The sequence below is a fragment of the Canis lupus genome, chromosome 8, assembly GCF_011100685.1.
Source record: "Canis lupus familiaris isolate Mischka breed German Shepherd chromosome 8, alternate assembly UU_Cfam_GSD_1.0, whole genome shotgun sequence".
In the NCBI taxonomy this organism is placed as follows: domain Eukaryota; kingdom Metazoa; phylum Chordata; class Mammalia; order Carnivora; family Canidae; genus Canis; species Canis lupus.
This window is the reverse complement of record NC_049229.1, coordinates 16998429-17011072: the sequence shown is the minus strand read 5'-3', so window position 1 is coordinate 17011072 and position 12644 is coordinate 16998429. Positions and strand designations below refer to the sequence as shown.

General features: G+C 48.8%; 1 protein-coding gene and 1 pseudogene across 1 annotated transcript; one reads left to right on the top strand and one right to left on the bottom strand.

The window, feature by feature from the left end:
* The first annotated feature begins 2372 nt into the window (after positions 1–2372).
* On the top strand, positions 2373–8554 carry LOC111097257 (soluble scavenger receptor cysteine-rich domain-containing protein SSC5D-like). The gene is made up of 3 exons (XM_038544085.1): positions 2373–3074; positions 3446–3856; positions 6539–8554. The coding sequence occupies exons 1-2, from the start codon at positions 2373–2375 to the stop codon at positions 3791–3793; spliced, it is 1050 nt and encodes a 349-aa protein (XP_038400013.1). The 3' UTR covers positions 3794–3856; positions 6539–8554.
* Positions 8080–12644, bottom strand: part of LOC100683003 — a 26470-nt pseudogene continuing 21905 nt past the window's right edge.

The window sequence follows — 12644 nt, the reverse complement described above, 5'->3', positions numbered from 1 at the left end:
TGTTTCCTTGCTGATTTTATGTTTGGATAGTTTATCCATTGATGTAAGTGAAGTCTTAAAGTCTCCAACTATTATATTATTACTATTGATTACTTCTTTATGTTTAGTATTGGCTGCTTTATGCATTTGGGTGCTCCCATGTTGAGTGCATAAATATTTACAATTGTTATATCCTCTTGTTGGATTGTCCCTTTTATTATTATGTAGTGTCCTTCTTTGTCTTTTCAGTCTCTGTTTAAAACTCAATTTTGTCTGATATAAGTCTAACTATACTGGCTTTCTTTTCACTTCCATTTGTATGCTAAATGCTTTTCCATCCTTTCACTTTCAATCTGTGTGTGTCTTTAGATCTGAAATTAGTCTTGTAGGCAGCTTATAGATGGGTCTTGCTTTTTTATTCATTCTGTCACCCTATGTCTTTTTATTGGAGCATTTAGTCCATTTATATTCAAAAAAGTTATTGATAGTTATTGATTGGAGCATTTAGTCCATTTATATTCAAAAGTTACGTACTTCTTGCTATTTTATTTCTTGTTTTGTGGTTGCTTTTGTAGTTCTTCTCTCTTTATTTTCTTATTTTCTTCTCTTTGTGTTTGCTGACTTTGTTTAGTGATGTGCTTGGATTTCTTTTTCTTTATTTTTGCATATCTGTTACTGGTTTTTGATTTGCAGTTACCATTAGTTTGTATATAACTTCATATTCATGCAGCAGTCTATATTAAGTTGATGGTCACTTAAATTTGAAACCATTCTTTACCCCTCTCAACCCACATTTTATACATATGGTGTCATACTTTATATCCTTTTGTTTTATAAATACCTTGATTTTATAGATATGCTTTTTACTGCTTTTGTGCCTACTTTTCTTACTTCTGCTTATAGTTTTTCCTTTCCACTCAGAGTGCCCTTTAACATTTATTGTAGGACTGATTTAATGGTCATGAATTCCTTTAACTTTTGTTTGTCTGGAAAACTCCTTATCTCTCCTTATATTCTGAATGATAGTCTTGTTGGATAGAAAGTTCTTGGTGCAGATTTTTCCCCTTTCAGCACTTTGAATATATCATGCTACTCTCTTCTAGCCTACAAAGTTACTGGAAACTCCCTATGGAGTTTTCCCTTGTATGCGACTGCTTTCTTTTCTCTTGCTGCTTTTAAAATTCTCTTTTTATGACTACCTTTTTGCCATTTAAATTACGATGTGTCTTGGTATGGACCTCCTTAGGTTGATTTTGTTGGTGGCTTCCTGTACCTCCTGGATCTGGATTTCTGTTTCCTTCTGAAGATTCAGGAAGTTTTTAGTTGTTATTTCTTTTTTTCTTTTTTCTTTTCTTTTCTTTTTTTTTTTTTTTAGTTATTTCTTCAAATAAATTTTCTGTCTTCTCCTTCTCCCTCTCCCTTTCCCCCTCCCCCTCCCCCTCCTTCTTTGATGGCCCTGCTGGGAAACCGGGGCTCCAAAATGGCGGATCACCCCGCCAACCCTCTCCAAGATGGCGGACTTTCCCCGCCACCTTCCCTGCGGCCTCCAGGTCACCATCAGGAAACTGAAACTGTCCACCCAGGAACTTCCCAATTGGGAACTGTCCATCACGGGCTTCTCCCACCCATGCCCTCCAGACCTTACCTTATGTAGACACAAGCCTATGCCCTGCTTCAACCCGATAAAAGGACCCTGCCAACTCCCTCCCAGCGGTTACTTCCCCGACTCTCTCTCTCTCTCCCTACCCCCCCGCCCCGTGAGTTGTGGAACCTCCCCCGAGGGTGCTTGCAATAAAGTTCATCTCTCGGATCCACTTGCCTCTTTTCTTACCACCGTCAGCGGGAGCAACTTTACATTTGGTGCCGAAACCTGGGAGGTAGGTCGAGCCCTCGCCAGGCACAGAGGCTCCCTCCTCCTCACCGGCAGACTGCAATCTCCCGCTGCCCACCTCGGGAAGGCTTACTTCAGAACCGCGTGTGGGGAGTGCTCCCTGGCCCCTGATCCACTTCCGGGTTGCCCTGTCCTAGCCTGGGCAAACCCCCAGCCACCTGGTGGCCCCATCAGTCCCAAGGAATCAGGAGACGTCCTCATTCCGCGGGAACTACTGTCCCTCCGGTGACCCAGTGCACGGACGAGGGAATGCTCGCCTCTGTAATCTGAGTCGGTTGGTAAAGGGGACCATGGGAGCCTCCCAATCCAAATTCGACTCCAGAACGCCCTTGGGCTGCCTTCTGGCCAACCTCCGTACATTAGAGTTGTACCAGGACTTACGTAGCAGATGCCTTATACATTATTGTACTGTTGCCTGGCCTCAATACAAATTAGACAACCAATCGCAATGGCCTCCCGAGGACACATTTGACTATCAGGTGCTCACAGATCTCGACAATCTATGCAGGCGTCAGGGCAAGTGGTCCGAAATTCCCCATGTCCAAGCTTTCTGGACCCTACGGTCTCGGCGTCCTTGTGCTCCCAGTGTTCAACCTCTCAAGTCCTCCTTGCTCGGGCTCCTGCCCCCACTCCGCGCTCTTCCTCTACCGCACCTGAAGAACCAGACTCTCCTCTTCAGTCCTCTCTTTCTGAACCGCTGGAAAACCTTTCTGTACCCCCTTCTCGAGCTCCCACCTTACCCCCTCCTCCTCCTTATCAGCTCCCTCCTCAACCCACTGCGACCCCAGCACCGTTGCAGACCCCAAGAGCTGTTTCCGAGGTTGAGCCTCCACCCCTGACAGGGGCCGAGTCTCTGTCGGACTTCCCATCTTCCCCTCCCATTTCGGCCCAGACGGGTTCCCAAAACCCTCGGTCCAGCTTAGTCTGCCCCTTAAGGGAGGTGGCTGGAGCCGAAGGGGTTGTTCGAGTGCACGCGCCCTTCTCCCTACAGGACCTCTCCCAAATTGAGAAATGCCTGGGTTCCTTCTCCGCCAGCCCAGACAATTTCATAAAAGAGTTCCATTATCTGGCCCAAGCCTATGATCTTACCTGGCATGACTTACACATGGTTCAGACCACTACCCTCACCGAGGAGAGGGAACGCATCCAGGCCGCCACCCGAGAACGTGCCGAGCAAGTCCATCTCACCGACGCCCCCTTGCGGGTAGGTGCTCAGGCGGTCCCGGCTGCAGAGCCCGGATGGGACTATCAGAATGGCCAAGATGGCCGCCGCCGGAGAGCCCGCGTGGTTCAATGCCTTATCGCCAGCATGGGGGCAGCTTCCAATAAAGCAGTTAACTATGATAAGATCAGGGAGGTTATCCAAGCCCCAGATGAAAACCCTGCCCTGTTCCTAAACCGGTTGACCGAGGCTCTAGCACAGTATACTAGATTAGACCCGGCCTCCCCGGCGGGAGCCACAGTCCTGGCGACCCACTTCACTTCCCAATCGGCGCCGGACATCAGAAAAACCTAAAAAAGGCAGAGGAGGGCCCTCAGACCCCCATCTCTGACCTGGTGAAAATGGCCTTTAAGGTTTTCAACTCCCGAGAGGAGGCAGCCGAACTCAAACGGCCAGCCAGGCTCCAGCAGAAGGTCCAACTACAAACCCAGGCCCTGGGGGCGGCCCTGCAGGCGGCAGTTTCCGGAAACAGCAACAAGGGGCAACAGTACGTACCCCTCTTTAAGGGCGGTGCTGAAGGGCACTGGGCCCCTCAGTGTCCTAACCCGAAGGCACCCACAAAGCCGTGCCCTCAGTGTCACCTGATGGGACACTGGAAGTCGGACTGTCCTAGCCTCGGGGGATCCTCGGCGCCTCTACGCGGGGGAAACCCTGAACCGGCAAGTCCTGTTCTTCAGCTACTCGGGCTGGAGGACGACTGACGGAGCCCGGACCCGGACACCCCCTCACCCAAGCCGAGCCCAGGGTAACGCTCCAGGTAGCGGGTAAGTCCATCTCCTTTCTGCTGGACACGGGGGCTACCTACTCAGTCCTGCCATCCTACTCGGGACCCACATATGCCTCACTGGTCGCGGCGATGGATATCCACGGTACCTCCTCTTCCCCAAGAATAACCCGACCTCTTACTTGCAGCCTGGATGGTTTCCCTTTCTCTCATTCATTCCTCATAATCCCCACCTGCCCAGTGCCTCTCTTGGGAAGAGATATCCTCCAAAAACTGCGGGCCACCGTCCATCTCTCTCCTTCTCCTTCAGCCTCAGAGTGTCTTCTACTGCCACTCCTCCCTTCTCCTCCAACTCCCATCCCTACAAATCTGCCCACCGTTAATCCCCAAGTTTGGGACACATCCAAAACCACCGTCGCCTCCCACCACAGTCCTGTTCATATCTGGTTAAAGAATAACTCCACATACCCTTCTAGGGCTCAGTTCCCCATCTCCGTTACCCATCGTAGGGGTCTCAAATCTATAATAGACCGCCTAAAGCAGCAGGGCCTTCTCATTCCTATCAACTCCCCCTGCAATACCCCCATCCTGCCTGTACAAAAGCCATCAGGGGCATATCAGCTGGTACAGGACCTACGGCTCATTAATGAAGCTGTTGTCCTACTCCACCCGGTCGTCCCCAACCCCTATACCCTACTGTCTCACATCCCTCCTGGCACGTCTCATTTCTTGTTCTCGACCTAGAGGAAGCATTCTTTACTATTCCTCTGCATCCTGACTCCTATTTTCTGTTTGCTTTTACCTGGAAAGACCCAGACACCCATGTTTCTGGACAACTTACCTGGACAGTCCTACCACAAGGGTTTCGTGACAGCCCCCACATTTTCGGCCAGGCCCTGGCGGCTGACCTCCAGGAATGCATCCTGGAGGCCAGTACCCTGCTGCAGTATGTAGATGACCTGCTTCTCTGTAGCCCTTCCCGCCTGACCTCCCAGGAAGATACCTCTACCCTACTAAACTTCCTGGGAGCTAGAGGGTATAGAGTCAACCCATCTAAGGCCCAGCTTCATACCCCATCGGTCATGTATCTAGGGATCACTCTGACCCCTACCTCTAAATCCCTTACTGGGGACCGTATTCGCCTCCTCCAAGAACTGCAACCCCCTCAGAGTGCAGATGAGATACTTTCCTTCCTAGGACTCGTGGGGTTTTTTAGACACTGGATTCCAAACTTCTCTATCCTGGCCCGGCCTTTATATCAGGCAGCCAACGAAGCCCCTCAGGGTCCCTTAAGTGATCTTGCCTCAATCCAGCATGGATTTTCGAGGCTCCGAGACTGCCTCATTAAGGAACCAGTTCTGGCCCTCCCGGACCATACTAAACCGTTCCATCTCTTCACTGATGAACGATCTGGGTCGGCCACCGGCCTTCTAGCCCAGCCCACCAGGCCTACATATAGGGCAGTAGCCTACCTGTCCAAACAGTTAGACCCCACCACCCGGGGTTGGCAACCCTGTCTCAGGGCCCTGGCTGCTGTGGCCTCCCTCACTAAGGAGGCCCTAAAACTGTCCTTAGGACAGCCTCTTACAATCTACTCCCCCCACCGACTCACGGACCTCCTTGGCCATCAGTCTCTGGCCCAGCTGACTCCCTCCCGGGTGCAGTTAATCCATTTGTTATTTGTCGAAAACCCTCAGATATCTCTGTCTTCCCCAGCTTAAACCTTGCGACTTTACTGCCTGCACCCTCGCCTACCCCTGACACTTCTCACTCTTGCCCTCAACTTCTGGAGGACTTTACCCCCTCTTACCCTGGACTCTCTGATCAACCTCTGGCTAACCCTAATCGCATCCTGTTTGTAGATGGCAGCTCCCTTCTGACCTCAGATGGCCTGCACCATGCTGCCTACACCGTAGTTACCTCTGAGGTGGTTGTTGAAGCAGCCCCCCTTCCTCTTGGGACTACTTCCCATAAGGCGGAGCTGATAGCTCTAACCTGGGCGCTCCACCTGTCCAAGGGACAACGAGTCACCATTTACACTGACTCCAAATATGCTTACCTCATATCCCAAACTCATTCGGTTATTTGGCAAGAAAGGGGATTCCTGACTATCAAAGGTACCCCTATCGTAAATAGGCCGCTCATTGCCAGGCTCCTCAAGGCCCTATGCCTACCCACCGAGGTCACCATCGTCCACTGCCGGGGACACCAAACTACCCCTGACCCGGTCTCCCTAGGCAACAATAAAGCTGATACGGTGGCCAGGCAGACGGCCCTTAGCGCCACTCCTGCCCCTGTACTCTTCCTCAACACTGCACATCAACCTTGTTACACCGAGGAAGAGACACTAGCACTCCAAAAGTTGGGGGGCAAACTAGGGAACAAAGGGTGGATCCACATGCAGAACCACATTGCCATACCTGAAAACCTGGCTCACACCCTGGTCACAGAAATTCACCAGTTGCTCCATATTGGCCCCAAGGCGTTGTTTCAATTCTTACAACCTCTCTTCTACCACCCTTCTCTGTCCAAGGTCATTGAAACCGTTCACAGGGCATGCACTGTCTGTTCAGCTGTCAATGCACAAGGTGGGATCCGCAGGCCAGGACCTAACCACCAATTGCGAGGCCACCAGCCAGGAGAAGACTGGCAGCTGGACTTCACCCACATGCCCCATCATAAAAGCCTCCGCTACCTACTAACCCTGGTGACACGTTCACAGGTTGGATAGAAGCCTATCCCACGGCCCGTGAGACGGCGGACGTCTTCGCTGCAATCCTTACTGAACACATCATTCCCCATTTCGGAATGCCCCAAACCCTCCAGTCAGATAACGGACCTGCCTTCATCATCTCTTCATCATCTCAACATCTCCTGGAGATTGCACATCCCTTACCATCCTCAGTCCTCGGGTAAAGTAGAAAAGGCCAACGGCCTACTTAAAGCCCAACTCACCAAACTTACCTTGGAAACCCATCTTTCTTGGCCTACCCTCTTGCCTCTAGCCCTCACTAGGCTGAGAGTGGCCCCCCGTGGACCCTTGGGACTAAGCCCGTTCCAACTCCTCTAGGGTCGTCCCTTCCTCATAGATCACAATCTCCCTGCTGTTCCTCCACCCCTTCTCTCATATCTGCCTTACCTCACTCTGCTCCGGGCCCTCCTGAGAGCTCATGCTGACTCAGTCACCCCAGCCCCGAACAACCCCGAAGATGATGAGACTCCTCCCCAAAAACTGCTCCCGGGGGACCAGGTTCTCCTCAGGAGTCGCAACCCCGGTCCCTTACAGACGCGGTGGACTGGGCCCCATACTGTCATCCTCAGCACCCCAACTGCAGCAAAGCTATTGGGCCACCAGCCGTGGGTGCACATCAACAACCTTAAACGGGCCCCTCTGACAGTAAGTGGGCCTCCCAGATGGTGGGCTCCACCGAACTCTGCTTGGTTAGGGCTCCTTCTCGTGCTCCTTCTCGTACTCCTCCTGAGTCCCCAGATCCAGGTGGAGTCATGTGACTGCATGAGGGGCTCAGCTACCTCACGCTATTTCTCGGCCTATACTTCTATGCACAGGTCCTGCTATCAGGGAAAAACACCTCCACTCTCCGCTACTGCACCTCCTTGGGAATCTTCCTCTCCTGCCCAAAAGGGATCTATTGCTGCCTAACCGCCAATGATTCCTTGGATTGTATTCTCATCCTTCTGTCTCCTACCACCAGCATCTACTCATCTGAACAACTCTTATCTGAACTGTCCCCTACCTCTCGGAGAAAGAGGGCTGCCTTCCTCCTCTTTTTTATAGGGGCAGGACTAACTGTCGGTGTGGCAACTGGGGCGGCAGGGCTGGGAACCTCCATTAACTTCTATTATAAGCTCTCCCAGGCACTCAATGAGGACATGGAACGAATAGCAGACTCACTCACCGCCCTACAGACTCAGATCACCGCTTAGCCGCCGTCACCCTACAAAACCGACGCGCCTTAGATCTCCTCACCGCCGAAAAAGGGGGAACATGCCTTTACTTAAACGAAGAGTGCTGCTACTTCGTCAACCAGTAGGGCATAGTCAGCTCCAAGGTCAAAGAACTCAAAGACGGGATCCGAGTGAGACGCCAAGATGACTCCATTTGGGGCTTAAGTCCCCAAGCCTGGGTAACTCGGCTCCTTCCCCTCGCAGGGCCCCTCTGTATACTCCTCCTGTTCATCTCAATCGCTCCCTGCCTTATACGTTGCTTACAGGAGCGCCGGCAGGAAATAACCAGGGTATCAGTCAACCAGCACCTCCTGCAGCCCTATTCACGCCTGCCCACATCCGATGGCCTCTACGATGACGTCCTACTGCCCGCAGGAAGTAGCCAGAATAGAGTCCACGCCCCCTGACACCAATATGAATATAAAGAGGTCGGAATGATGGGCGGGCTGGGAAACCGGGGCTCCAAAATGGCGGATCACCCCGCCAACCCTCTCCAAGATGGCGGACTTTCCCCACCACCTTCACTGCGGCCTCCAGGTCACCATCAGGAAACTGAAACTGTCCACCCAGGAACTTCCCAATTGGGAACTGTCCATCACGGGCTTCTCCCACCCATGCCCTCCAGACCTTACCTTATGTAGACACAAGCCTATGCCCTGCTTCAACCCGATAAAAAGGACCCTGCCAACTCTCCCAGCGCGACTTCCCCGACTCACCCCCCACCCCCCCAATCGTGGAACCTTGCCCGAGGGTGTTTGCAATAAAGTTCATCTCTGGGATCCACTTGCCTCGTAGCCTCTTTTCTTACCACCGTAAGCAGGAGCAACTTTACATTCTTCTTCTTCTTTTCTTCTGGGATCTCTACAATGTGAATGTTGTTATGCTTGGGGGTGTTGTTAGGTTCCCTGTCTATTTTCATTTTGTCTTAATCTTTTATTTTTTCCTGTTCAGCTTGATTGTTTTCCATTACTCTGTCCTCCAGATCACTAATTCATTCTTCCAATTCCTCTAAGCTATTACTCATTCTCTCTAGTGTATTTTTAATTTCAGTTATTGAGTGCTTCATCTATGTTTGGTTCTTTTTTATGTTTTCAATCTCTAAGGTCTCCCTTCTCTTCTTAAGGCCAGCAAGTAACTTTATGACTATTGCTTTAAATTCTCTATCATGCATATCACTTACCTCTGTTTCATCTAGCTCTCTTGCTGTGATTTTATCTTATACTTTCATTTGGGACGTATTCCTCTGTCTCCTCATTTTGTCTAATTCTGTCTTTTCTTATGTGTTAGGAAAGTCAGCTATGTCTCCAACTCTTGAAAGTAGTGGTCTTGGGGCACCTGGGTGTCTCAGTGGTTGAGCGTCTGCCTTCGGCTCAGATCATGATCCCGGGGTCTTGAGATCGAGTCCTGCATCTGACTCCCTGCAGGGAACCTGCTTCTGCCTCTGGTTGTGTCTCTGCCTCTCAATGTGTGTCTCTGTTGAATAAATAAATAAATAATCTTTAAAGAAGAAAAAAGAAAGTAGTGGTCATACGAAGAAGAGGTCCTATAGTGCCCTGCGGTACAATGTCCTTTGTTTATCAGAAATTGGCACTTCACAGTATCTCCTTTGTATGTTGTGTGTGCCCTATTGTGGCTGAGCCATGTTTGCTTTCAGTACTGTCATGTGCAATGGCTGTCTTTTCCTGTGTGGGCCTTGTGTTTGGTCCTTGTGTTATTAGTGGGCCAGTATGAGGCCTCCTTGGCCTTGATTTGAGTCAGATCAGGTGTTTTCCAGAGCTACAGTAACACTGAATTGCAAGGTACATTCCCCATGTTGTCTCCTGATAGCTTTCATTGGTGCATGGGGCCTGCAGTTAGACCAGATGTCTGCCCTCAGCCCACTAGTGGGGCCGTGGTCAGACTGGTGTGTGTGGTTATCTTCTTCTGTCCCCAAGAGTCACTTTGGAATGGCACTAGCCTCTGTCAGCGCTGCTTGTATACTGCCAGGCTGTAGCATAGCTTTGGATGGACTCCTGTTGAGGGCAGGTCTGCAGGAGAAGGTGGGGGGCAGGGTAGCTAGTGCCAGCAAGGTCTGCTGTGGTCTGCTGTGGTCTGCTGTGGGAAAGGACCTGCAGTTGCTGTAGAAAAATCCTGCCTTAGCCCTGGCTGGAGGGGGCGGTTTTCAGAAGAGCACAGGGGCAGGATACATGGTGTTAGCAAGGTTTGCATGGGTCGGCTGTGGGAGGAGACCTGGACTGGAGGCCTGGCTAGAGGGCACCAGTCAGTGGAAGTGCACAGGGGTGGGTGGGCTGTTAGCAAGCTAAACCAAGGGTATTCCTGCTACCCTGATTGCTGTAGGCCTCTGTGTATCTAGTCTGGGGGGCAAAGGAGGGAAATGATGCCCATCAGATCTTTTGTTGTTGGAGAAATCTCTCAAAGATCCCTGCCCCTCCAGCATTGCTCATAGGTTAGTAAATAAATCTCCTTCGCACATACCCCAGGCGTTTTTCAAACTGCTGATTCTATGCTGTATCTCCATGGTGCTGTTTGTTGTGGATAGTCCTCTGGGTCAGTTTTACTCTTCAGTGAGTCTCTGCCCTTCCTTCCCACTTCAGTGTGGCCTCTTCTCTAGCTTTGGAGAGTCTGTTCTGTCAGTCTTTGGGTCATTTTCTGGGTTATTTACACTGACCTGGGTGTTACTTACTTGTATCTGTAGGATGAAGTAAGTTTAGGATACTCCTACTTTGCCATCTTCCTCAGAAGTGCTTAAAACAACAACTACTACTACTACTACTTCTTCTTTTTCTTCTTCTTCTTCTTCTTCTTCTTAAGATTTCTTTATTTTGAGAGAGAGAAAGAGAGAGAGAGAACAAGCAAGACAGAGCAAAGGGTAAAGGGAGAGGTAGAGAAAAAAATCCAAGTAGACTCTGCACTGAGTGGGGAGCCCAATGCAGGGCTCAATCTCACGACCCTGAGATCACGACCTGAGCTGAAACCAAGAGTCAGACACTCCACAAAACTTCTTTAAAGAAAACTTTACATTAATTTTGAGAGAACACAGGTATTTTATTATATGGTATAAATTTCTTGAAATAGAAACAGTATAGGATTTCTTATTGTGTCTTATATACATTGTTTTTTTTTTTTAATAAAGATTTTATTTATTTGAGAGAGATAGAGCATGCATGAGTTGGCAGGGGCAGTGGGCAGAGGGAGGAAGAGAAACAGAATTCCTCACTGAGCAGGAACCCCGGAATAGGGTCTCAGTCCCAGGACTCTGAAATCATGAACAGACCTGAAGGCAAACATTTAACCAACTGAGCCACCCAGGTGCTTCTACATTGGTTTGTAAATAGAGTTTTCCTCTCAAAATTCATTTTCTATTTTGAATATCATAAATGGTACTTATTAAAAAGACTGTGTGGAGTGTGGGGTTTTAGGGACATTCAGAAGGGGTCCTGAGGTGGAGATTAGGAAATAAAGCATGGTATAGGACATAGAAAAGTTCTCTAGTTATGCCTGGGTGCATTTCCTGGAGAAGGACACAGACATTTATTGCATTTCTCTCATTTGTCTTCCTTGAATCAGGAGGAAAACAGTTGCTCTTGTCCTCTAGGGCACTTTCATGTGAGAAATTTTCCAGCAATTTAAAGAAAAATGGAAAAAAAATAAAGACAACATAATGAGTTTTTCATAATGCTAAGTTTCTGCTTCAATTTAAACAAATTCTTTAGTTGAGAACTTCTTGTTTTGTTGTTTAAAAAATGTCCCTTTCTGAAATGACAGAAAGAGTAGATGGCAGCTGATTTTCTTTAATCTGCTGAAAAGGGAAACAAAAAAAAATGGCAAATATACCTTGGCATTTAATTTTTATTTGTTCATGGAATCCAAAGCCCGAGGTCACAGACACCCATGGCAGAGATGCATCTAAAGCAAGGTTTATCCTGCAGTGTGGGAAGCCCTTGGGCTTGTGCTTGGCCAGCCTCTCTTCACTAACCCAGGTTCCCTGACGGCTGCACTTCTGAATTAAATATCCATCCCAATGAATGGAATGAGATTTAGTTAAATTCCTCCTGATAAGCTGTCTAAGGGCCTGTGAAATGTGACTGCTTTGACTGACGCTCCCATTTTCTCTTCCTCAAAATAAGTCAGATTGACAGGATTCAAAGGGGACATGAAATTAGTTCTTATTGCCTGATTCAGCAATAAAACCAGGAAGCAGAATCTGCTAAATGAAAAATATTCTAAGACTAGAAATGAGAGATTGTAAGGCAAGCCTCAACTAGCTGAGGAAGTTTTTCTGTGCCTGCAGCTGATAAACTGCTTTTGTAACTAGATCAAATGTTGGTCCTGGTCAGGACTCCAGTGCTGCAGATACTTTCAGCCTGACTGCCATGTGGGTGAGCAGATAGCATTCAGCCAGGAGGACTTAGGAAAACATCCTTATTAAAAGAATTTTCCAAATAGCTACTGAAGCATCAGCCGTGAGAGTAATCTGATGATAATTTACAGTTTATAACACAATGAACACTCCCATACTTTCTTTTTTTTTTTTTAAATATATCGCAGATTAAAAAAAAACAAATATCAAGTGAGCTAGAATTTTCGGAAAGGTACGGTCCAGGTTCTTCTATTCCTTTTCCTTATGGGACTGCTGCTGTGCCAGCCAAGTCTCTAATAATGCCAGTTTCACTCCAAGGATCTACAGAGTGAGGAACTGGATGTTTTATTTGTATTAATACTTAGATTATCAAGTCACTTTTACATCCAGGAACTGATTTGGGGTGGGCAGGATGGGGGGGCCAAGAATCTGTCCTTATCTTTCCTGATGCAATTGAGCCCTTGTTCATTAGTACATTTAGAGCATTTAGATCTGCTTACCC